Source organism: Myotis myotis, unplaced genomic scaffold, assembly GCF_014108235.1.
Source record: "Myotis myotis isolate mMyoMyo1 unplaced genomic scaffold, mMyoMyo1.p scaffold_m19_p_4, whole genome shotgun sequence".
Classification (NCBI taxonomy): Eukaryota; Metazoa; Chordata; class Mammalia; order Chiroptera; family Vespertilionidae; genus Myotis; species Myotis myotis.
The window spans coordinates 129,963,869-129,988,619 of NW_023416346.1; the positions used below are offsets into that span (position 1 = coordinate 129,963,869).

At 53.3% G+C, this 24,751-nt stretch overlaps 1 protein-coding gene across 2 annotated transcripts in view; it reads right to left on the reverse strand.

Annotated features, from left to right (window-relative positions):
* Positions 1 to 1,780: 1,780 nt before the first annotated feature.
* The window catches only part of WWC3 (WWC family member 3), a 111,176-nt gene continuing 88,205 nt past the window's right edge, over positions 1,781 to 24,751 (reverse strand). Inside the window, exons 12-23 of one of the 2 annotated variants that reach the window (XM_036304624.1) lie at positions 22,967 to 23,087; positions 21,732 to 21,806; positions 20,871 to 20,957; positions 19,825 to 20,017; positions 18,280 to 18,486; positions 17,568 to 17,707; positions 16,337 to 16,502; positions 11,040 to 11,204; positions 8,245 to 8,337; positions 6,930 to 7,157; positions 6,485 to 6,612; positions 1,781 to 4,228 (exon numbers count right to left, since the gene is read on the reverse strand). In XM_036304624.1, coding sequence (XP_036160517.1) covers positions 4,162 to 4,228; positions 6,485 to 6,612; positions 6,930 to 7,157; positions 8,245 to 8,337; positions 11,040 to 11,204; positions 16,337 to 16,502; positions 17,568 to 17,707; positions 18,280 to 18,486; positions 19,825 to 20,017; positions 20,871 to 20,957; positions 21,732 to 21,806; positions 22,967 to 23,087 — 1,670 coding nt within the window. In that variant the 3' untranslated portion in view covers positions 1,781 to 4,161. Of the gene's footprint in view, positions 4,229 to 6,484; positions 6,613 to 6,929; positions 7,158 to 8,244; positions 8,338 to 11,039; positions 11,205 to 15,476; positions 15,677 to 16,336; positions 16,503 to 17,567; positions 17,708 to 18,279; positions 18,487 to 19,824; positions 20,018 to 20,870; positions 20,958 to 21,731; positions 21,807 to 22,966; positions 23,088 to 24,751 lie in introns of those variants that run through there. The other variant, XR_004966897.1, reaches the window with a different exon arrangement.

A 24,751-nucleotide genomic window follows, 5' to 3' on the forward strand; every position in this document is an offset into this window, starting at 1 on the left:
GGGGGGGGGGGGGGTGGATCCTGTAGATTAAAAATAGACACAACTCCAGGGAGACACCACTTCGCACCTAGTAGGACGGCTGTGATCAACATGACTGAACGAGCGTCAAAATGTGGAGCCACGCCCTGACCGGTTTGGCTCAGTGGATAGAGCATCAGCCTGCGGACTGAAGGGTCCCAGGTTCGATTCCGGTCAAGGGCATGTACCTTGGTTGCAGGCACATCCCCAGTCGGGAGTGTGCGGGAGGCAGCTGATCGGTGTTTCTCTCTCATCGATGTTTCTAACTCTCTATCCCTCTCCCTTCCTCTCTGTAAAAAATCAATAAAATATATTTAAAAAAAGAAAAAAAATGTGGAGCCACTGGCACCCTCCTACCCCACTGCCGGGAATGTCAATGGTGCGGATGCTGCGGAAGCCAGCCTGGCAGTCCCTCAAACAGCCCAACATAGAGCTACCACGGGACCCGGCAAGTCCACTGTTAGAGACACAGGAGAAATGAAAACATCTGTCCAAAACTTGAACGTGAATGACCACAGCAGCATGATTCATAACAGCTACACACAGCCATCTGGGAGCTGGATCAACGACGTGTGGCCCATCCACATGGTGCGATATCATTCCGCAACCAAGAGGAGTGGAGTTCGGACACACGCAGCACGGGTGAGCCTGGAAGGCACGCTGCTGAGTGAAAGAAGCCAGGCACACAAGGCCACACAGTGTGACTCCATGGATATGAAATGTCCGGAACAGGCCCAGCCACAGACAGAAAGCAGATCAGCATCGCCGAGGACTGGGGGAGAATTGGGGTGACTGTTAATGGGTACAGGGTTCCTTTTGGGGATGATGACAAAGTTCTAAAATTAATAGCGATATTTGCACAGTTCTGCATATACTAAAAACTGCTGAATTACATGCTTTAAAAGGGTGAAATGTATGGCATATGGATTCTATCTCAAACAAGCTGTTACCAAGAAAACCAGATGGATGGTTGCCAGAGGTGGGAGAAATGGGTGAAGGATTTAAAAAACATATAAAGATTTAAAAATCCCAATAAACAGATATTTGGATTCCATTCAGTTCAGCGGTTCTCCACCTGTGGGTCGCAACCCCTTTGGCGGTTGAACAACCCTTTCACAGGGGTCGCCTAAGACCATCCTGCATATCAGATATTTACATTATGATTCCTAACAGTAGCAACATGACAGTGATGAAGTAGCAACGACAATAATTTTATGGTTGGGTCATAACATGAGGAACTGTATTTAAAGGGCCAGAAGGTTGAGAACCACTGGTTCAGTTTAGAAAAGAATGATCACCCTGGCAAGTATGGCTCAGTTGGTTGTGCTTCATCCCATGCACGCAAGGGCTGCCAGTTCGATTCCTGGTCAGGGCACAGGCCCAGATTGTGGGCTCGGTCCCCAGTGGGGGGCGTGCAGGAGGCAGCTGATGATTCATTGATGTTTCTCTCTCTCCCTTCCTCTCTATAAAATCAATCTTTTTAAAAACTCTTTAAAAAAAGAATGGCCTATGAGACGAATGAGATGAACCCTGGATAATGACATTTAGGACGTAGTTAAGTTGTGGAAGGACAGGGGAGGCAGAGGGAGGTGTAGACGAAACAAGAGCCACCAGGACCGAGCCGTGTTGAAGTCGGGATGGCTGCATGTGTGTTCATTTCGCTATTTTTATGCCTCCATTTGTATGTTGAAAAAAATGATATACATCTTTATATATTTAAGTCTCCGTAATGACAGCATTTTAAAAAATCACACATTTGCACTTTGTTGTTAAGGCAGATTAGTTTAATTTTATAGAAGAAATACTTTCAAGCAATACAAATGGCACAATTAGAACAGAGATGACTACTGATTAGAACTTATTCCCACAACAGGAGGTGACAATTGCATGATCAGATGCAGTAAAGATCAAGTTCCCTTTTCCCGTGTCTGGATTCGAACTGATGAACATGGCACGGTGCTGGGTATCCAGGGCGTGGCATGGACCAGGTGAAACAGAAGGTGAAAACACCCCTTAAGACGACAGGACTTCACTTTCTGACGCGCAGGTGGCGTCGAACGCAGCGTCCCTGAATGAAGGCGGAGTCCTCCTGCCTGACCCCGGCTGGGCCGTGGCTGGCTTTGTGCCCTTTGGGGCCAGGACAGTGGGGGCTGGGGGAGGCCCCAAGTGCTCCTCAGACAGACAGCAGCGCAGGCCTGCGCTTGCTTCTGGGGTTTCTGTTAAGCCCTGGGGCGGGGAGGCACCCCGCGTGCCAATCTGTCCGCGCTGGGCAGTGAGATTTGTTGCCAACACCACGTGAGAGCTTTCCGCGGGGCGGGGGGAGGTTAGCAGAAAAGTAGCCTCGAGGCACCGGCTTCAGGTGGCAGCCACTGAACCGGGGCGGCCAGGCCACGGCCAGGGGACTCTCCCACGTGAGGGAGCCGTGCACCCCGAGGCGGCAGTGACCGGCCCCGCACCCCGAGGGCAGGGCAGACAGTGGTTGGTGGAAGTTTCAGCAGCGCATGGAGGGGGCCCGGCCACTGTCCTCCAGGCTCCCGACGCTTTGCGCGTCTCTATCTCTGTTGTGGGCATGAACACAGAGAAATCAGCCAAAAAAAACAAAACGCAACAACAAACCAGCGAGAGTCGAGGCACAAATACATAGCAAAGAGATGACAAGGGTGAAAAGCATAAAGTTTTCAGTCTTACCACCACTGACAACTTCCATTGCCCGTGACAGGTCGCGTGTCAATGAAATGCTTTTACAAAATTCACTTTTAATAAATGCAAAAGGGAAGGTGGGCTCTACACGGGGGCGATTACAGACTAACGAGGAGAGACATGGATTAAAGGGGGCACTTCAGGGAGGGGCAGGGAATCTAGGGCGAGAGAGTTCCGCTTTCTTCTCTAATCTGTGTGACCACCTCACTTACTTCTCTGAGGCCTCAGAAGGGAGAGTGCATTCCGTATACAATAAATACGCATTAGGCAAAATATTCATATCATTTAGCATTTCAAAAGAATAGTGGGATTTTTATTACATAAAACAATTTTCTCGTGAACTACTTCTAAGATTTCTTAAGAAATATTGGGTAGATTCCAGTATTGGGGGGAAGGATTCTGATTTCAATCAAATATCTCACATCCTCTCCTGTGAATGACTCGCTGGGTGACAGCAGTCACCCGCGTGCGCATGCGCTTCCTTCCCCAGAAAAGCGCCTTCAGAGGTCAAGCCTAAGTCAGAGGGTCAGGCTGCCGTCGCCTGGGCGGAGTCACTGACTGATGACAGTGCGTTTCTAAGTCTCTTTCACTTTCCTTCATGACAGAGCAGTAGAACGGGAGCCCCGCACCGCCTTCCTGATGGTCAAGGTCAGGGTCGGATGGGGCGCACCAGAGGGGCAGAGTCGGTGCCCGGGTCGGTGCAGGGCAGCGTGGGCAGCCGCTGGGGACAGGCAGGCCCCAGCCAGGGCCGTTTCCAAAGCTTCAAACTCGGGGGGGAGCACAGAACCGTGCGCTGACACAACACAGAAATGGGGGGTTTTGGCGCCCAGTCCCCGCGGGGGACCGGGCTCTGCGACTGAGCCCCAGGTGGGATCTCAACAGGACACAGTGAGTGTGACAGTGGACAATATACACAATCAAGGCACACAGGAGACACTGGTACGAGTGACGAGTTTAGCACAAAGTGTTTGCATGTCCGTGTCAGAAACAAAACCGGCCCCGAAGCTCCATTCTACTGCATGACAAATACTGAGGAATACAGTTTCAGCCTTAAAATACATCTTAAAGTCAGTATTTTTCCTTCAAGGAAAAAAAGTACTATAAATAAGTTACAATACAGTGAATTTGCCTGAACTCACTTCGTTTCTGTCTTCCAGCCTTTAAATCAAATAAAACAGCGTAAAAACTGTACACTCTTAACAGGATAGTTGATCTCTTATAAAATAACTTGTCTTCAGAGATGTCAATTTCACAACAAGGAAAAACCAAGCCCTGTTGCCGTCACTATTATAAAATATATATGTATAGATATATGTGTGCTTTTTTACAAAATGTGTATATTAATAGCTTTGCACAAATAGTTTAAAGACAACTTTAGCTAGTCTAAGAACTTCATGAAAATAAAACAGGAAGATAAATACTTCGTGTGTACAAAGCACTACATCAAACATCGTCGGCGGGCAGAGGAGGTATGTTAATCCTTGGTCTTGTAAAAAACGCTATCTTCTCCCTGCGACGGGAAAGAATTCCAGGTTAGACGCCCACATAAAGCAAGCAGAGCTGCCAGGAGGCTCACAATACCAATGAAAGCTTTTCTTATCCACAGAACAAACTGAACTGAAATACCAACAACAAATCTGTTTGCATATGGAGTCTCTACTTTAGAAAACATTTTTATTTTTTTGGAGAGAGAGAGTAAGGGAGAGGGAGACAGAAACATCAATGATGAGAGAGAATCATGGATCAGCTACCTCCTGCACGCCCCCTACTAGGGATCAAGCTTACACCCCGGGCATGTGCCCTGACCGGGAATCGAACCAATGACCTCTGGGTTCATGGGTTGATACTCAACCACTGAGCCACGCCAGCTGGGCTAGAGTCTCTAAATTTGAATAGAAGTTACAAAGGACTGTGAGGGCAAGGGTTTGTCTCTAGTGCCTAGAACAGTGCCTGCTATGCGGCAGGCACTCAGTAAACATTCGCTTTATTAAAAAATGCATAAATAATGTATACAAATGAAGGTGTTCTAAATCAGAATTGAAGGAAGGTAGCTACAGTGCTTTATGTTCTTTTATGATGGGGATGTGAAAATTCAGGGTATAAAAAAATTCAGGGTAAAAGTCAGGCACATATTATTCAACCATAAAAAGGAATGAAGTGCCCTGGATGGTTTTGCTCAGTGGTTGGTGCATCGGCCTGCAGACCGAAGGGTCCCAGGTTCAATTCCAGTCAAGGGCACGGACCTTGGTTGCAGGCTCAGTCCCCGGCCCTGGTCAGGGCACATGTGCAAGGCAGCCAATCGATGTGTCTCTCTCACATAGATGTTTCTCTCTCTCTGTCTCCCTCCCCTCCATTCTCTTTAAAAAGATCAATGGAAAGAATATCCTATAGTGAAGATTAAGAAAACAAAACAAAAAAGAGGAATGAAGTTCTGACACATGCTACAATGTAGATGGACCTCAAGAAAAACATTATCCGAAGAAGCCAAGCAGAAAAGACTCCATACTGTATGGCTCCATTGATGGAAACGTCCAGAACAGGCAAATCCAGAGAGACAGGGGCAGACTGCTGGTTGCCAGGGGCTGGGGGAGGGGGTGACCACTAATGGACTTCCTTTGGGGGTGATGGAAATGTTATGGAACTAGACAGAGGGAGTAGTTACAAAACACTGTGGCTGTGTTAAGTGCCATGGAATTGTTCACTTTAAATGGTTAGTTTTATGCTATGTGAATAGATGAGGGAACACTGATCTACAATATTCACATCCAAGGCGGCGGTCCCTCTGGTGTGGGAAGTCTGAGGCTGCTGATGTTTCATTCTTGCCATGTGGAGTCCGTGACAATTCCCTGAACTATTTCACACCTAGGATATGCACACTTCCTGCATGTGCGTTATGCTTCAATCAGAAGTTAACAAAAAAAGGCCACAGTGAAACACAGATATATATATGTAAATCACTGTGTGAATAACAGCAAACATTTGGAAAGAAACAGGTTATATTCAGGCAAATTATACCCATGCGAAGAGCCACTACAGCCAACAAAGGGAACGGATTGCATGGCAACGTGGGATATTTTCATTTAAACAAAACTAAATGCAAAATGGAACCATGCCTGGCAGGCGTGGCTCAGTGGTTGAGTGTAGACCTATGAACCAGGAGGTCACGGTTCGATTCCCGGTCAGGGCACATGCTCAGGTTGTGAGCTCCATCCCCAGTGTAGGATGTGCAGGAGGCAGCCGATCAGTGATTCTCATTCATCATTGATGTTTCTCTCTCTCTCTCCCTCTCCCTTTCTCTCTGAAATTAACAAAAATATATATTTTTTAAAAAGAGTAAGAGTCCTAGCTGGTTTGGCTCAGTGGATAGAGTGTCGGCCTGCGGACTGAAGGGTCCGGGTTTTATTCCAGTCAAGGGCACATGTCCAGGTTGTGGGCTCGATCCCCAGTAGGGGGCGTGCAGGAGGCAGCCAATCACTGATGCTCTCTCATTATTGATGTTTCTATCTCTCTCTCTCTCTTCCTTCCTCTCTGAAATAAATAAAAATATATTTTTAAAAAGAAAAAGAGACTAAAAAAGGAAAAATTTTAAGAATGGAACCTATATTACTATAAACAGCTTGAAAAAAAGTGTCTAGAATAAAAAGAGCAGAAGAAACCTGAAGATGCTAACAGCACGGGGAACCCTGTCTTGGGGGTTTGGGGACTTCCGTCAGCTGATGAGGACAGAGGCCTGACAGTGAGGAGCCGGAAGCGGCTGCGCCCCTACCTGAAGGTCTGCACCTGCACGGGCTCCTTGTGGTTCTGCCCCCGCAGCTGGCAGACCCCTTTGGAGGCCTTCTTCAGCATCTTCTCAGCTGCCTGTTCTTGGTGGAAGTCAAGCTTGGTCTGTCTGGTCTGGAGCGGCAACATTGGATGAACAAGGCGGTTTACTTCCAGTTTTAAGGAAGAATGAATGAAGCCACTGCCAGCTCGGGGGGCACGAAGGGGAGAAAGGCCCGCCGCCCCCACTCCCCCCCCCCCCACCAGGGAACCTTCACAGCAGCTCCTCAGGGTCACGCCTCACAGACGTGGGGCCCAGAACACCGCGCTGGACAGAGAGACCCAGCTGCAAGACGAAACCGGGACGGCTGCCATGAGGGTTTGACCCCCTGAAAGGCTTGCTTCCGAGCCCGCGGGCACCGCAGTGGCCGTGCGGGGCCCTGGCCGCTCACCTGCCGCTCCGCCTCCTTCAGCAGGCTCCGGAACCGCTCGTCCCGCAGCACCCAGTGCGGGAGGTCGGTCTGGCCTCGGAGCTGGGCGTCCTCCAGGCGCTGCCTCAGCTCGCGAAGGGTGCAGATCTCCTCGTTCAGCTGCCTCTGCCGAGTTTTTGACGCCTGGAGGTCCAGCTCCAGGTCCAGGGACGTGCGGGCCATGAGCTCGGCCAGGGATGACCTACAGGACTGCAGGAGACCACAGCCGTGAGCACACACTCGGACCAGACACGCGGGCATCATGCGGCCAGCACGCTCAGGCCTTCTAGAAGGTTCTTCCCCCCAATACAGGAGACAATGGAGTAGAGTTATCAGGGAGGTATTTGTCTTCGCATGGCCCAGTGTTAAAAAACCAAACACAGCATAGATTTGGGAGAGATTAATTTAAATCTTGGTTCAATATCCAGTTAATGACAGCAAATTTTTTTCTGTAACGACGATGGATGTATTTGCAAAGGTGTGGAGAAACAGACCCTCCCCTATGGGGCTGGCAGGATCAAAAAATGGGCATAATCGTTCTAAAATGCTATTTCACAATATATATCAAAAGCCAAAACGTGTATTTTCTTTCATTCTGAAATTTCATTTTCACTTGCATTTGAAAGGCACAGCTGGTGATGTGTAGAAGTGATCCAATTAAGGTTCATGACAAAAACAAAACAAAACACTAAATATCTATAACATGAGGAAACTTATTAAATAAATGACAAGGTTAGTATAGAATGTAGCCATTGGAAAAAGTTAAAAAACTATTGACATGGAATATTAACAATGCACTGAATAAGGGGGAAGCATGCCATAAACCATACAAGTGTTTTTGTTTAAAATCCCAGAGCCCAGCTGGTGTGGCTCAGTGGTTGAGCATTGACCTATGAACTGGCTCAATTCCCAGTCAAGGGCACATGCCTGGGTTGCAGGCTGATCCCCAGTGGAGGGCGTGCAGGAGGCAGCTGATCCATGATTCTCTCTCATCATGGATGTTTCTATTTCTCCCTCTCTCCCTTCCTCTCTGAAGTCAACAAAAATACTAGTACATTTTTTAAAAATGTAAAGAACACGAATTATTTTACATCTCAGATCATGATATTATCGTAGGAAATTAAGAAACATGGGTAACATTTTGACATCATTAGGCTTTATAAATTTTTACCCAAGTAAACAAGGAAATAAATAAATGACCTTTTAATGAATACGACCTAAAAGGCTGCTTTTATGAAGGTTTGTAAGAATAACTCCTGGGGAAGTGTGGATTCCGTATTAGCTTACGTGCACACACCTGCTTGTAGCGGAGGGTCCGTCTTTCCAAAGTGTTGCGGACGAAGGGGGACTTCCGGGGCAGCGTGGAACTGTCGCTGTCGCTGCGGTAAAGCTGCACCAAAAACAACGCGGGTCAGAAACGCTTTCTCCGCAAGTCCGCAGCCTTCTCCCTGCGCTCTGATCTGGGCTATCTCCTTTCTCCTCACAGGCTCTCCAATGCATGTGTAATTGTACCAAGACTCCTGGTTTCAGTAAAAACAAAACCTACACAAGCCTTTTTAAAATGAAAGACAAAAAAACCCGCAAAAAATAAATGAGCAAACCACCCCCACCTCCACCCAGCCCTCCCTCTCGGCCATCAACTGCACCACCAACTGCACCACCCGAGCTTTGAGCTTCCCGCCAGCAGCAGGGGGCCTGGGGCTGATGTGTGACGCTGGAACAGCCAGCAGTCCCCAGCACTTTTCACTCTGCGTCTTCACTCTTCGCTGTCTGGCAGCAGCTGTGCCGCTGGTTCGGGCCGGATCTGGGAAAGCGGCCTCCCAGCAAAGCACTCGCCCCCGGAGGACAGGCGCCCCGCGGCCCGGCCCGGGGAAAGGCTGCCTTCAAACAGAAAAGGAAGAATGCCTCCTTTCTGGCGGCTAAGACGCTGCCAGATGCGTTTCATCTGGCGGCAGGTTCTGCTTCAGGATCAATGTGCAACTGTGTGAAAGCCAGAGGCCTTGCCTTCGGCCTGACTGTCCACGCCCTTAACGCCAAATACTCAGGCAGCGCGTGCCATGCCTCCCGGCACTGGGAACATATATGAGAACAAAGAGGCCTCTGAAAGCATCGCGGGTAAACTGCCTGCTCCTCGGCAGGGCGCTGAGCAGGCAGGAGCCAGAAGCCTCCCCCTGGGGAGAAAGGGTCTCCTGCTCCGTCACCTCCCCATGAGCGGGCTGGCATCTGCCCCCCAGTGTCCGCAAGAGTCTAGAATAAGGAGGGGACGTGAGGGTGGCCTTCCATCTAGCGCCTCCAGCCGCCTGATGAAGCGTGGGCCCCCTTGGGGCTGAATCCTGACGGGGTAGGAGTGCCCGGGCCAACCCTGTGCTACCCAGGGCTGCCGTGGGCCACGCCCGTCACTGCTGGCAAAGGAGAGAAGCAGGTGTCGCCAACGTGGCCACAGGGCAGCTCGGGCCACCTGGCACCAAGCCCTGCTGCTCACTCTGCGGCAAAGGATCAACCTGGCCCCAAGGAAGGTCCTTGGCCAGTTCCTGGGAGGTGACCTGCAAGGCCCTGGAACATCCTAAGTGTCTTTGGGGGCCTTGGACCAGGCCACGTGGTCTCTGCTGACCATGTGGTTCATGGCGGGGGGGCTCTGGCCACCAGCTGACCCTCTACAGGGGCTGCACACCAGTCAGCCATGCAGGCAATCAACTGTGCCAACGCCCCACGTCCGCAGACACCGGGGCCAAGGCTCCGGGAGCTTCCCCGCCTGGCAATGCTGTGCGTGCTGTCGCCTGTCGCTGCTGGGATCACCCAGCAGCTCAGGCCTGGTCTCTCCCGAGCTCGGCCCAGGCGCCTCTTCCTTCTGCTGACTCTGGTCTATTCGGCAAACCACCTCCATCACCAATAGAATGGGGGCCTGTTGAGTTCTGCGAGTCCTAGCAAATCACCAGCCCTGAGGGTGGCGTGGGGAGCCCTGAACCGCAGTCCCGGGGCCGCCCGCACGGGTCGGAGGGCTTTTTATGTCATGTGATCGACTCTGGCTTTGACCTGATGGGCCAGCTGCTCGGCAGTCCCTTCAACAAGTCCAATTCAGGGGAGCAGGAGGGTCAAAGTTCTCCCCAATCCAAGGTCCTCCCCAGACATCGTGTCAACACCATTCATGCTGAAAGAGCCCTTCTCTTTCCTAGCCTGTGCGTGGCTGTCACACTGCCGCTGTCTGCCAACTTCCACCACGCTGTCCCTTCTCCAAGGACCACGGGGAGTTGGGTCTCCCCTCCGCCTGTTCACGTTCTCAGCCCTGCGTGCACGCCAATCGCCCATCGGGAAGCATCCCAGAGCTGATGGCCGGCGGCCGGCCCCGCTGCGACCAGTGGCGACCCCTGGGGGTGGAACCAGGCACCAGCCTACGTGAGGCCCCAAGAGAAGCACCCAGCGCCTCCCGCATCACCCGTGGGTGCGAATCTACACGTGGGGAGTCGGAACCCTGTGCCTCAGTGCCCGAGTGTGCAAGTCCCGAGCCCCCGGGGGCTCTGACACAGCCACTTCAGAACTCCCCGCTTCGGCAACCTGACTTCCTGATCTCAACCCCCTCAGGTTAGTCCCTATATCCATTTGTTATCCTTTAGAGCAGGGGTGGGGAACCCTTCCCCCCCACCCCCCCGCAAAGGGCCATTGGGATATTTATAACATCATTCGGGGGCCCTACAAAATCATCAAGTTAAAAATGAGCCTGTTCTTTTGGTCAGACATTTAATTAACTCACCCCTAATGCCTTGGCAGGGCCAGGCCAAATGATTTCGCGGGCCTTATACAGCCCAAGGGCCGGACGTTCCCCACCCCTGGCTTAGACTGTAGAAATGAGTTCCCCTGCCTCCTGGCCATGCATCGCGCGTGCACAACACTGAGAGGCCGGCGGGAAATGTATTAGAATCCAGAGAAATGCACTGAGCTGCACCCGGGCACGGCGGGGAGATGAAGCCAGCAGGGATGCGCGTGCCACACAAGCGAGCTGTGAGAACACATGTCTTTTAGCATAAAAAGCCAAAATGAAAACACAACCGGCGGGGGTGGGGGGGCTTTTTTGGTGACAAAGGAACTCCAACTTACTCTGCACACATACTGGCTCCGTGCCCCAGGCGAGAAAGTCTGGGAGCGGACGATGGTGCCGCTGCGGACGAAAGGCGAGGCGCGGGCCCTGCGGCTGGGCCTCTCCTTCGGCAGGCTCGCTAGTTCTTCTGGGAACAGGTCTTCTGTGTTGGTTTCCTTATCCACCTGGACAGTGATTCGTTTATTACCACGACTTTTCTAGAACATAGCAATGAACTTTGCAGGCACAACCACGTCCTTGCCTTCTCCGCTTGGAGCTCTCGCAGGCATTTCACGTTTCACACATCCAACCCGGAATGTCTGCTATCTGCCAGCCCCTCCTCCTCTGACAAGGATCCCTATTTGCCCTTTTTCATGCAAAAAAAGTATCTGTTTCACCCGGCCGTTGTGGCTCGGTGGTTGAACGTTGACCTATGAACCAGGAGGTCATGGCTCCATTCCTGGTCAAGGCATGTGCCCGGGCTGCGGGCTTGATCCCCAGTGTGGGGCATGCAGGAGACAGCCAATCAATGATTCTCTATCATCAATGATGTTTCTATTTCTCTCTCTCTCCGTTCCTCTCTGAAATCAATCTATATATATATAAAAGCCTAAGCGACCGTTCAACGGTTCGACTGGTAGCTATGACACGTACTGACCACCAGGGGGCAGATGCTCAACACACAGGCATGGAAACATGGAACAGACTGATGAATCTCAGAGGGAAGTGGGGAGGGAAGAGAGGGGAGAGCGACAAGAGATTAACCAAAGATCTTATATGCATACTAGAGGCCCAGTGCATGTGCACTGGTAGGGTCCCTCGGCCTGGCCTGCAGGGATCGGGCCCAAACCGGCAGTCCAACATCCCCCAAGGGGTTCCAATTGTGAGAGGGAGCAGGCCAGGCTGAGGGACCCTACCGGTGCACAAAGCTGTGCACCAGGCATCTAGTAAAAACATAATACTATCATAACAAATCAACAAACGACAAGTGCTGGTGAGGATGTGGAGAAAAAGGAACCCTCGTGCACTGCTGGTGGGAATGCAGACTGGTGCAGTCACTGTGGAGAACAGTATGGAGTTTCCTCAAAAAACTAAAAACGGAACTCCCATTTGACCCAGTGATCCCACTTCTAGGAATATATCCCAAGAAACTATAAACACCAATCAGAAAGGATATATGCACCCCTATGTTCATAGCAGCACAATTCACCATAGCTAAGATTTGGAAACAGCCTAAGTGCCCATCAGCAGATGAGTGGATTAGAAAACTGTGGTACATCTACACAATGGAATACTACCCTGCGGTAAAAAAAAAAAAAAAAAAAAAAAAAAGGAGTTCTTACCATTTGCAACAGCATGGATGGAACTGGAGCGCATTATGCTAAGCGAAATAAGCCAGTCAGAGAAAGATAAATATCACATGATCTCACTCATTTGTGGATTATAATGAACAACATAAACTGATGAACAAAAACAGATCCAGAGACAGAGAAGCATTGATCAGACCGTCAAACCTCAGAGGGAAGGTAGGGGAGGGTGGGGCTAAGGGGGAGAGATCAACCAAAGGACTTGTATGCAAGTATATAAGCCCAACCAATGGACACAGACAACAGAGGGGTGAGGGCATGAGTGTGTGGGGGGTAATGGGGGGATAAGGACAAATATGTAATACCTTAATCAATAAAGAAATTAAAAGTTAAAAAAAATTAAAAATTTTTAGAAAGTCCCCTGTCCTCCTGGGCCCTGCTCTCTCTCACACACTCTGTATCGGATCCAGGATCAAATCCTCTTGGCTCCATATTCAAGATTATGCATGTTCTGACCCCCTGTCACCAACCCATCTGGGGTACCGTGGTCTTGCGCCCAATTGGTGCTGTAGGTGTCTCACCCATCTCCCCGATTCCATGCCCGTCCCCACCCTTGAATCTCCTCTCAACACCCAGGGGATCCCGCTGAAACTGAAGCCAGATGCAGCCACTCCTCTCCTAAGAGTGTACCCGAGAGACCGGAGAATAGGAATTCGCTGCTGAGAAAGGAGAGGGCGGCTAAGCTGCCCCAACCTGAGCAGTAACCAAGGGAACACGGCAAATTCCTGAGCCAGGCCTTCCGTGGAGCTAGTCACGTACACTCCCTACCAGTCCAATTACAAAGATAAATGATTATGGAAGGCAGGCTCTGTTCTTTCTACATCCTGATAAAGGTTTCAAAATAATTGCTTCCAGACCCATTCCCATGACTCCCTGACTCCCTGAGTCCAGATACGTGCTGACCCTCCCTTATCTGTGCATTCCCTCCCGGCGGCGCTGTTTCCTTGCACGTATGGAACTCATGAAGCTCTCTGCGTCCTCCCACCTATAAAAGCCCCCCACTCACTCGCCTGCAGCCGGCCCCGGGCTTCGGGCTTCTTGGGCTCTGCTCTCGGGCATGTCCTCAGTTGGGCCCACATAAAGAAGTCTTTTCTGAAATCTACAAAGGTCACGTCCTCTTCTCACTGACAAAACAAGTACTTGCGCACGCATGTTCGCAGCAGCGTTACTGAACTAGCCGAGAGGTGGAAACAGTCCCCACAGCACGGAGGACGGAGGCAGAGATACAGGAAACGTGGCGGCCGAGCAAGGGACAGTCCCCAGCCGCGGGAAGGGCTGACGGCCCCACAGACCTACGGCGCGGATGAACCCTGAAGGCACTGGGCTGAGAGAAGCCAGACCCAACGGACACGTATCGTCTGATTCCATTTACACGAACAGTCCAGAACTGGCAGACCCACGGAGACGGGAAGCTCGCTGGTGTGGCCAGGGGCTGGGGGTGGGAATGGGGAGTGATGCCCAGGGGTATGGGGTTCACTTTGGGGTGACAAGAGTGCTGGAACCAGACAAAGATGGTGGCCGTACAACACTGTGAACACACTCAATGCCAGTGAACTGTTCAATTCGTCTTATGTGAATTTCATGTCAATAAATGACTTTAGGAAAATAATCAACAAAAAAACCTGAAGTTAGATCATGTCAACTCTGGGCTCAAACCATCCATCAGTTTCCCTGTCTCGGGAAAAAGGGAATGTGCTGAGTGGGCCCTCCATGACCTGTCCCCTTCACTTCCTGTCCTCAGCTCAAGGTCCCTTCTTCCACCCCCCAGGCCAGGCCAGCGCCTGCGCTTCCTCTACCCGACACCCTTCGCCAGCCCGACGCAAGGCTCCAGGCCTCCCTTAAGGCCTCTGCTCAAAGATCGCCTTCTCCAGGAGGCTGCCGCGGCCTTTCTTTCTTGTTCATTGGAAGAAACACATACCATTTCTCAGTGTACAGTTCAGGAGTGTCAAATATACTCACATTGCTGTGGAACTGATCTCTAAAACTTTCCATCTTCCCAAACGGAAACGCTGTCCTCACTGAACACCCACTCCCCACTCCCCTCCCCCGGCCCCTGGCCCCCACCACCTACTTCCCCTCTCTATGAGTCTACTCTCGGCCCCTCAGGTTAGTGCAGTCATACAGTCAGTACGTGTCCTCTTCTGACTGGCTTATTTCACTTAGCACAGTGTCTTTGAGGGTCATCCATGTGTAGCATGTGGCGTGCTTTCCTTTTTAAGGCTAATGCTTTATTGCACACATACACCACATCTTCTTTATCCATCCACCCATCAGTGCACACTTGGGTTGGTTCCACCTCTTGGCTACTGTAAATAACGCTGCTGTGAACACAGGTGTGCAAATATCTCGTGGAGACCTGCTTTCAGTTGTTTGGATGTATATCCAATCGTGGGATTGCTCGGTCATGTGGAGTTCTGTTTAATTTTTTGCGGAACCTCCACACTGTTTTCCATAGTGGCTACACCATTTTACAATCCTGACCTTTCTAAAATGTAAATGCAAATTTGCATTTCTAAACATCAGTCCTTTCTAAGATGGTAAATCTTTCAGAAACGTAAAGCCCGCGTCTCTACCATCTCCTCGTGCAGTAGCGCCTTTGATCCTCAAACACCGATTTCACTGGTTGCCCTCTCTGGTGCCTGCCTCCTCCAGGGCAGGACTTCCGGTTTCTGCGCTGCTGCCTCTGTGATGCCCAGCAGCTGCCCACACACACGTGGAGGGAGAGAACGCAAACGCGGTGAGGACCCAACTATCAGGGCATCTAGGTGAAGGCATATGGGTCTTCGTTGTATTAGTCTCGCAACTTTTCCATAGATTGGAAGTGATTTAAAATGACAAGTTGACTCAGCCGGCAGGGCTCAGTGGTTGAGCATCGACCAATGAACCAGGAGGTCACAGTTTGATTCCTGGTCAGGGCACATGCCCGGGTTGTGGGCTCGATCCCCAGTAGGGGCCGTGCAGGAGGCAGCCAATCCATGATTCTCTCTCATCATGGATGTTTCTCTCTCTCTCTCCCTCTCCCTTCCTCTTTGAAATCAATAAAAATCTATTAAAAGAAAAAAAAAGAGAAGTTGGAGGAGTGGGACACACCTACTAGCCTCCCACAGCCACGCCCTGGGATCTGGGCCAACGCTTTCGAAGGGGTTCCGAAGTCAGCCGAGCCCCCATCTCCTCGGAGGTGGCGGCGCATGCGCTGTGGCCTGGGAAGCTCCGAGGGGGCGGGCTTCACTTCTCTCGGTGTTTGTGTTGGGAGTAAGGTCGGGTGCATGGTGATAAGATGTTTTGATGAGCTGAACAGTTTGGGAACAAAGTTTCCATAGAGCCTTGATGCGGCACCTCCCAGCTGCACCGCTTCCCTTAGACATTTGTCCCCGCAAGCCTGAAAGGTGGCCTCCCTGAAGACGTGGCGATGGCCACAACTAAGATCAGGTGAGCAGAGGGGGCAAAAGGACGCCCCGCTGTTCCTGACATCCCGAAGGGAGAAGAGCAAGTGTCCAAAACCGCGAGTCCCCCTCCACGCCCCCAACAGCCTACACTGTGGGAGGCCCTGGAGATGGGACGGGGTCATCCCCAGACGGCAGGTGAAGGAGTGGAAGTCAACCCTTTTCACATCTAGTTGCCTTCTTTCTCATTTGAATTTCACACACATTCCTAAGGGCCCGGTCACTGAGCTGAAGCCAGTCCCGGCTTTCCCTCGGCTCTCAGTGAAACAGCGCCTTCCCTTTCGCCCCTAGTCCAGCAGCACATTCCTCATGGTCACCAGGGCTGTCACTCAGTCACCTGTGTCATTCTGCTGCTGCGTCTGAGCCTGTCAGCTTCGGTTGCCTTGGCCCTCTCCCCACCCGTTCTCTTGGTTTCACCTGAAGGGTGTGGGGCGCACCCGCTGTCCGCCGGGCGCTGTTTGGCAAAGCCTCGGGCATTCCTGACAACCCCTCATCCCTTCTGCTTACCTTCGGAGGAGGGGGCTGGCGCTTCTCGGGGTGGTAAGGATCTGCCTGGCCCGCGATCGGGTGTCCGTGGATGGGGTCCACGCCGCTGCAGCAGGGCTCCGGGTGCGGGGGGCTGGTCTGGGTGTAGCTGCTGCAGCCGCTGTCCACCGAGTCGGCCTGCCAGCTCCTGGAGGCGGACATGGCACAAGCGCACGGAACGCTCACCCCAGGGCGGTCCCTGCTGCCTTCGGGGCGCAGCAGCAGAGACCCAGGACTGGCTTCCTTATAAAAGTGCACTCACGGCTTCCAGGGGAGATAATGCCACAAGGCCTTTCGTTAAGAGGCTCTGTCTGCCTTTATCACCCAACTGCACCCCGTGAACATGCCAGAATCCGCAGCCCCTCCCCAGGCCCCTCCCAGCTTCCTGCCTGGCCCCCAACACTGCGCTCCCCTCAGCCACGCACCGCCCTCCGTAAAAGACATTCCTCTCACATAAAGCCAGGGAGAGCGACAGGAGGCACGGGAAGCTCTGGAAGGGGGGTGCTCTGTGTGGAAAACCGTGGAGGGGAAGCCACGTGCGCGCCTCTGGGAAGGATGGGACAGAAGCCGATTCACGAGCTGCTGGGCATCTGAACGGTGGCTCTGTGCAGGCGGCGCTGGACCGCGCCGAGGGCTCCCCCGCAGGCCGCTTCCGGCAAAGCGGAAGAGCCATCACGAGGTTCCTCCTGGATGAAATGCCCAGACCGCCGGCCGGCGCATCAGCGGCCGCAGGGGCTGGGGAAGGGGGTACGCTGACTGCTAATGGGTGTGGGGTTTCTTTCTGGCCCGATGAAAACTGATTGTGGTGATGGTGGCGCAACTCTGAGACTGTACTCCAAACCACCGGATTGTCCACTTTAAATGGCTGAATTGTACGGCAGGTAGATTATATCTCAATACAGCTGTTCAAAGACTTAAAGGGACCGTACTGCATTCACTGCTGGCAGAGCAGAGTCACTCAATAGTCGCGCTCTTTAAGAGAAACCCCGGAACAGAAGGGGAAGGGGAAAGCCTTCACGGAGAGCAGGGGCAGGGGTCACAGTCCTGCCCGAGCTCAGCATTCAGTTCCCCCCGAGAATCGGCTTCTCCGGAGGATCGCCCAGCATTTGCTACACAGTGTGGATGAGCAAAGCAACTTGTTCCCAGAGCCACAGCCGACCGACACCGACACAGCCACGCCTCGCCCCTCCCTGCCACTTCCCAGCAGCCTCACCGCTCGGACCGGGCCTCGGTCTGCTCCTCCTTCCGTTCCATCTCCTCCGTGTACTCCAGCTTCACACGCTCCTCGGCCAGCTCTCTCTCCACTGCCTGCAGCTGGGCCGTGGTTCTGGCCAGCAGCACCGTCACCGCGTCCTGGGGGAGGACAGGGCCATGTCTGAGAACCAGCTCAGACCGACAGGCGTGGCGCCCAGCCCTCACTGAGGCCCTTCCTCCCGGCGGGTGGCCGCCCTCGGCTGCTCTCCCCAGTGTTGGTAGCAGGCTTCCTGTAGCTGAAGGTTCACGGTTAAACACAACCCATGTGCCATTCACGATCATGAACGTGTTCGTGTTCAAAACACTATCGTGCCTGGCCGGCGTGGCTCAGTGGTTGAGCATCAATCCATGAACCAGAAGTTCACGGTTCGATTCCCGGTCAGGGCACAGGCCCGGGTTGCGGGCTCCATCCCCAGTAGGGGGCGTGCAGGAGGCAGGCGATCCATGATTCTCTCATCATGGGTGTTTCTCTCTCTCCCTCTCCCTTCCTCTCTCTCTAAAAATCAATTTAAACTATTTTTTAAAAAGACACTATCATGAATAGCCATGCACACCGAGACATTCCATTTCTATGATTTCCCTTAAACTGCGGCTTCTGAGAGGCCCTCCCCTGATAACAGCCCGTCTCAAGCCAGGAGGCGGAGGGAGCTGCTCTGTAGCCAGGCACGCACCGTCTTCCCAGCGGCAGCGGCCGCGGCAGTGGCGGCAGCGGCGGCGGCGGCGGCGGTGGGCACGGGGTCCCGGGCACCGCTCTTCTCGGCCCGCTGGCTCTCCTTCAGCCGGGGCGGCTCGGGGCTGGTGAACACCTGCACCGCGTACCAGCGCAGTTGCATCTCACTCGGGCCGCTGCAGTTGGCCAAGTTAATCTGAGCGATGCCCTGCGCGGTGTTCAAAAGAAACAGAACAGGCAGTGAGTGATTTCCACTAAAACACCAACACGAATCTTCTGGAACATCCAGGTCACCCCAATCCTGACCAGAGAGGAGGTCAGATGTTTCACCCCATTCAAAGGGCTGCAATCAAATGAGAGCGGTTACAGAAGATCCTAATAGGGACTGGGACAGCTCCTCCATTGCTTGTTCAGCCCAATCAGAAAGCACCAGAAGCCCGGCCCGTGTGGCTCAGTGGTTGAGCATCAATCTAGGAACCAGGAGGTCATGGTTCCAGGGCACATGGCCAGGTTGCGGGCTCGATCCCCAGTAGGGGGCGTGCAGGAGGCAGCTGATCCATGATTCTCTCTCCTCATTGACATTTCTCTCTCTCTCCTCCTTCCTCTCTGAAATCATTAGAAATATTTTTTTAAAGAAAGCTAGAAGGGGAGCAGGGGCTGAGAATGGCCACCCTGGAGTGCTGGGTCGGGCTCAGGGTCTGCCGCTTGTGGAGCAGCTGATGACCTCAGGGATTTCGGAAACCAGAGAGACCTGGCTGACCTCTCCAATCGCTAATTCTGCTGCTGTGGGGCCAGGAACAAAGGGCACTATTCCAGCCTTGGACAGAAAGCACTCTGGCCGCAAGCCCTGGGCGGGCGGTGGGTGGCCCGGGCCTGGCGGCGGACTGCCCGGTATAATATAGGGCATCCAGGTGAATCTGACTTCCAAATAAGCACCGGTTTTTTAGGTATCAGCATGTCCCAAATCCTGTATGGAACATACCAGTACTCAAAAGGTATCTACAGTTTCCTTGAAATCCAAATTTAATGGACCACCCTATGTTCTTATTTGCCAACCCGACTTAGTTCCCTCGACTAAAAATGGGAATAATTTAAATGCTGTCAAGTAGGAGCTCTGCAAGTGTTATTTGAGAGAATGTATAAAACACGTGACAGCACAGCTGGTTTGTCGTCCCTTTCTGTCCTCCCAGTTACAGAGACCCTTAACAGGACAACGTCTAAGCAACCCATCACAGGAAACCAGAAGGAGGGGACAGAGAGGAAAGAAGGGAGGGAGACAGGGGAAGGAATGAAGGGAGGGAGAGAGGGTGACAAAGGCAAAGCAGAGAGAGAGAAAAGCAGAGAGAAAAGAAAGGAAGATAGACAAAGACTAAGAAAGAAACAGAGAAGAACAAAAGACGAAGGATGAAGAAAGAATGGCACACAAAGAAAGAAAGCATGAGGGAAAAACAAAGGAAGGAGGGAAGCAGGGAAGGGAGAAGACGGGGGGGGGGGGGTGGCGGGGGGGGGGGTGGCGGGGGAGAGCTTGCGCATGCGCAGGCCATACCAGCAGTTCTTCCTGCAGCTGCGGATTCACTGAACACACATATAATTGAAGGGACTTCAACGTCAACATGCTTGAGTGCACAGGGATTCTGAAAACGTCATTAAATACCAGGGGGGCCTGGAATTCCACCGCCTTGGAGCAGTAAGTGTCTGGTGTGCTGGAGTCCAGTGACGGCAAGTAGACGCGGACGTGTCTGGAAGCAGAGAGGAGAGAAGCACAGAGTCAGGCTACTGAGGGTGCGCACGATTCACGCACAGACACGTGTTCCACTCTTTGGACGCCCGTGGGTGGCAATGCCAGGTCTTCCAGACAAAGTCCTTTTCTCAGCTAAGGGGGAGCCCAGGGAACTTACATGCCCGGGAGGTTAGGGAAAAGCCACACACACAGAGAAAGACTTTAGCTGGGCCCGTGTGGCTCAGTGGTTGAGCATCAGCCTATGAACCAGGAGGTCCCAGTTGGATTCCCGGTCAGGGCACATGCCTAGGTTGCGGGCCAGTAGGGGGCGTGCAGGAGGCAGACGATCCATGATTCTCTCTCATCATTGATGCCTCTCTCTCTCTCTCTTCCCACCCCCTCTCTGAAATCAATAAAATTATATTAAAAAAACAAGAGGAAGACTTCCGAGGCAGTAGCCAGGACTTGAGAGGAGTCAGTGGAGGCTCCGCCCACCGGGCCTGGGCGTGGGGTGTCCTGCCATGTCCACCCCAGCATGGCAGTCAGCACACAGGGGAGGCTCAAACACTGGTGACCACGCGAAGTCCCCAGGGGTGAGCAAGTCCCAGGGAGCCCTCAGCCACCTCCACGGGCACATCAGCTCACAGAGCTGAGTGTGGCTTCGTCACCACCCAGCCCAGTGACCCCGGTGGGTGTTCTAGGCCCAACGCGGCCAATGAGGAGCACTTGGCCCTTTGTTAGTGTCGCTGCAGCACAAGCAGCCCGGCTCCATGAACTTCATCTCCTTCGCACAACAAAGCACTCTTCCCAGAACTGACAGCCCCGCTTTCCGAACCGGACTCCCTGGTTTGACTGTCAGTTCGGCTTCTTACATCTTGCAGTCCTCCTTCACGGCCAGCCCCGCGAGGTTCTTCAGCTGGAGCACTTTCACGAGGAGACACTCACTGCCACTGTCGTGCCTGGAAAATAACACAGCAATTCTTCAGCCACACGTGCCCTCGGTGTACAAATGCTCTGGCTGAACTACAGCAGCGGCCCCCAAGGGAGGGCGATCCTGCCGCACCCCACCCCGGGGGGCGTGTGCAATGTCTGGAGATAGTTTATACTGTCCGGACTGGGGAGGGGCGCCCCGACAGCTAGTGGGTGGAGACCAGAGATGCTGCTCAGCGCCCTACAGCGCACAGCACGGCCCCCATAACAAAGAAGGGTCCGGTCCCCAGTGTCACTGGTGCCAATGCTGAGAAATACTCCACTGAAATGACAAGAGCGAGCGAAAGGAAACCTGGGGCCTGCATGCCCCGCCTTGTTGGTCTGAACTCCATTGAAACTAATTAGAAACCAAAAAGCCATGTTTGCAAACCAGCTGGTCCCTCGCTCTGGGGAGCAGGGGCAGGCCTGCTGCCTGTGCCAGACTGAACCAACTCGGCGCCAGCATGCCAGAGGACTCTCCCAAGAGCCCACCTTGCCGGGGGCTTCTGGTGCCCCTGCGTGATGGCCCCGAAGCCCCGGCTGCACAAGGTGCCAGTTCCCAGCTCTGACTCTCAGTGCTCCTTCCCGCCACCTGTGTCCCTCACCGGGACCGCTGCAGCGGGCTCGGGGTATCCGGATGGGTGAGCAGCCCCCTATCGCCGGGTCCCTCTGTCCTTCTGGCCTGAGCGTGGGGTGTGAGTGGCCAGGTGGCCCCAATCTACAGAGCATCGCTACAGCACCAGGAAGGAGCCCGCCGTACTCACCAATAGCCCACGTGGATCTGCGGCCCTTCCATGGCGCGAGTGTCTCCCTGTGCGGGCTCCTCGGCATCTTCGGTCCTGAGCACAAGCGGGAAGTCACAGGGTTAGTGCCCAGGCACTGCTGAGCACAGCCTTCGCGCAAGCTCTCGCTGGTCAGGGGTGCTTGGTACTGAGAGCAGCTTTTATTCAATTGCGACAGAAGCCCTGGCCGGGGTGGCTCTGTGGCTAGAGCGTCAGCCTGCGGACTGAAAGGTCCTGGCTTCGATTCTGGCCAAGGGCATGTACCTCAGTTGCAGGCTCAATCCCCAGCCCTGGTCGGGGCCCCTGCGGGAGGCAACCCATCGATGTGTCTCTCTCACATCGATGTTCCTCTCTCTCTGCCTCTCCTCCTCCCTTCCCCTCTCTCTGAAAATCAATGGGAAAATACCCTCAAGTGAGGAGCAACAACAAACATGGCGGCATAATAAACTCTTCAGTGACTGCAGGGCGCAGCAGTCCCCGGGGCCACGCCGCATCTCACTGGGTACCTGCCCGTGAACTGCTGTTTCAGAATAGAACTTTGCGTACCTTTCAAAGACACATGTGACATTCAGGGCAAAGCTCAAACGTGAACTTCCGAAACGTTAACAGCAAGTGAGATGAAACCATGGCGGGAAGGGAACCAAGGAAAAATAGGTCCCCGGAGGGATCCTCCTTTCCAGCTCCACGGGGCTGAAGCCTGAAAGCCCCCAGGGCCAGAGAGAGCGGTCGCCCTAGAACCACAGGACGAGGCCCAGCCTCCAAACGCCTCTGAAGCCAGACTCTTCCGTGCAGGTTGCGAAGGCCCACCCTCCAACCTGGAGAGAAGCCAGAAAAAAGAAGCGCCCCTCGCCCTGCCCTCGCCCTGGCCGGTGTTTCTCAGTGGTTAGAGCATTGGCCTGAGCACGGAAAGGTCATGGGTTCAATTCAGGTCAAGGGCAAGTACCTCGGTTGCGGATTCAATCTTGGGCCATAGTCAGGGTGCATGGGAGAGGCAACAAATCAATGCCTCTCTCTCATATAGATGTTTCTCGCTCTCTACCCCTCCCCCTCCCTTCCACTCTCTCTTAAAAAAAAATCAGTGGGAAAAATATCTTTGGGTGAGGATGCACAACACCAAGGCCCAGGATGTGGGAGGCCCCATATGGGTCCCTTTCGTGCTGAGCGGCCGCGCTGCGGGACGGCTGCGGAGGGAGCAGGAGGGAAGGTCAGCTTCTAACCTTTTGGCTGGAGGTTCAAATACGCCGCTGTCGGTGGCCAGGGAGTAGTCCGACAGGCACGCGGACACGCGGCGCCCTCTCCTCTCCAGCCTCCTGGCGCCGTCTTCTCGAAGAGTCACTGCTACAAACGAGAGCCATGCGGGGTCAGGAGACAGCTCGGGGGACGGGACCACGGTGCCCAGGAACGCACCCCGAGTGCCAGCCCAGACACGGTTACTGCGTCCCAGAGACACGCCGCCGCGTGCGTGCATGTGTTTCAATACGCTGCACGCGACTTGTTTTTAAACGAAAAATCGAAGCAATCGACTTCTGGCTACTTCTGTAAAAGCTCCTTGAACTGTTGTAAGTCTCCTGTCACCTCCCAAGTGAGGGCAGAGGACATGTGAGGGCAGTGGAGCCCCTTCGCACTGCGCGTGAGAGACTGTCGCACTCATGGAGGACGTGTCACCCCGAACGCGGACAGCGGCTGCCCTGGCCGACTGGGTGCGCATTTTTCACTTCCTTCTTTATGCTGTTCGGTATTTTCCGTATTTTCTACAATAAACATGTGCTAGCGTTTCATAACCAGAAAACAACATTTTAAAAAAGTACCCAAATAAACCCTAACAAAGGTAATGACTTTCGAGTGAGAGAACACTGTAGGATGCGGACTCAGCCTTTGAAAACGTGCCCTTGAACCCTGTCCATCAAGCCGCAGTGGCCTCCCCGCCCCTCCCATCCCCCCCTCCCCACCCGGCAGCCCAGCTCCGCGTCCAGAAGCGCTGTCCTGGGGTTAGGACGCTCCCGTTCCTGGGCAGCTTGCTTTTGTCTCCTATCTAAGTTACTCAAGAGCCAAAGGTGACCACGGCATCTTCCCTTTCACCATTTCCTCAGCTGGCCCGTCCTTCCCTCTTAGCACCAAGTGCCTTTTAGCAAAACCAATTAGCCCGGCCGGCGTGGCTCAGGGGTTGAGCGTCGACCTATGTACCAGGTCAGGGTTCCATTTCCAGTCAGGGCACATGCCCGGGTTGCGGGCCTGATCCCCAGTGGGGGGCGTGTAGCAGGCAGCTGATCTATGATTCTCTCTCATCATGGATGTTTCTCTCTCTCCCCCTCTCCCTTCCTCTCTGAAATCAATAATAAAAATATATTAAAAAATAAGATAAAAATAGGCCCATCACGTTCCTGCCGCACGTGTGAACGTGTCCCAGGCCCCCACTGGGCCTCGCCCTGCCGTGGGGACGCCTCCTGCTAATAACGCTGGCCCTCTGCGTCTCTGTGCTTTTCTTCTGCCATCTAAGCTCTGGAAACTGAGAATCTAGGCAGCTGCCCACCTCCAACTTGAGGGAAATGACAAGTTCACCTATGACCATCTCCCTTTCCAACCAAATTACGGTCCACACACCAATGAAATCCAAACATGTTCAACCACACACAGAACAGAGGGGCCGTGGTCTCAACTGCAGCCGGGAGCTGGCCTTCCAGAGGCTCCCCCGGGCCGGGCCAGAAGCCGCCCCCGTTCCCGCGGTGGCTGGAGCCACTGACTCACACCGTAGCTCAGCGTTCCCAAGTCCGGCTCTTGTCGTCACCCCTGCCATCTGGAAGGACAGAGTCCCCGGCTCTGAATTGCAGGTGGAACCCTCCGGTTTAATGCATGGATCCCAGCACACGAAAACTGCTATTGCCACTCCCAGCCCTGACGCTCGGCAGGGCTCCGACATGGCCTTCCGTTCCTTTGAGGCAGGGGTGGGGAACCTTTTCCTGCCAAGGGCCACGGGGAGATTTGTAACATCATTCTCGGGCCCT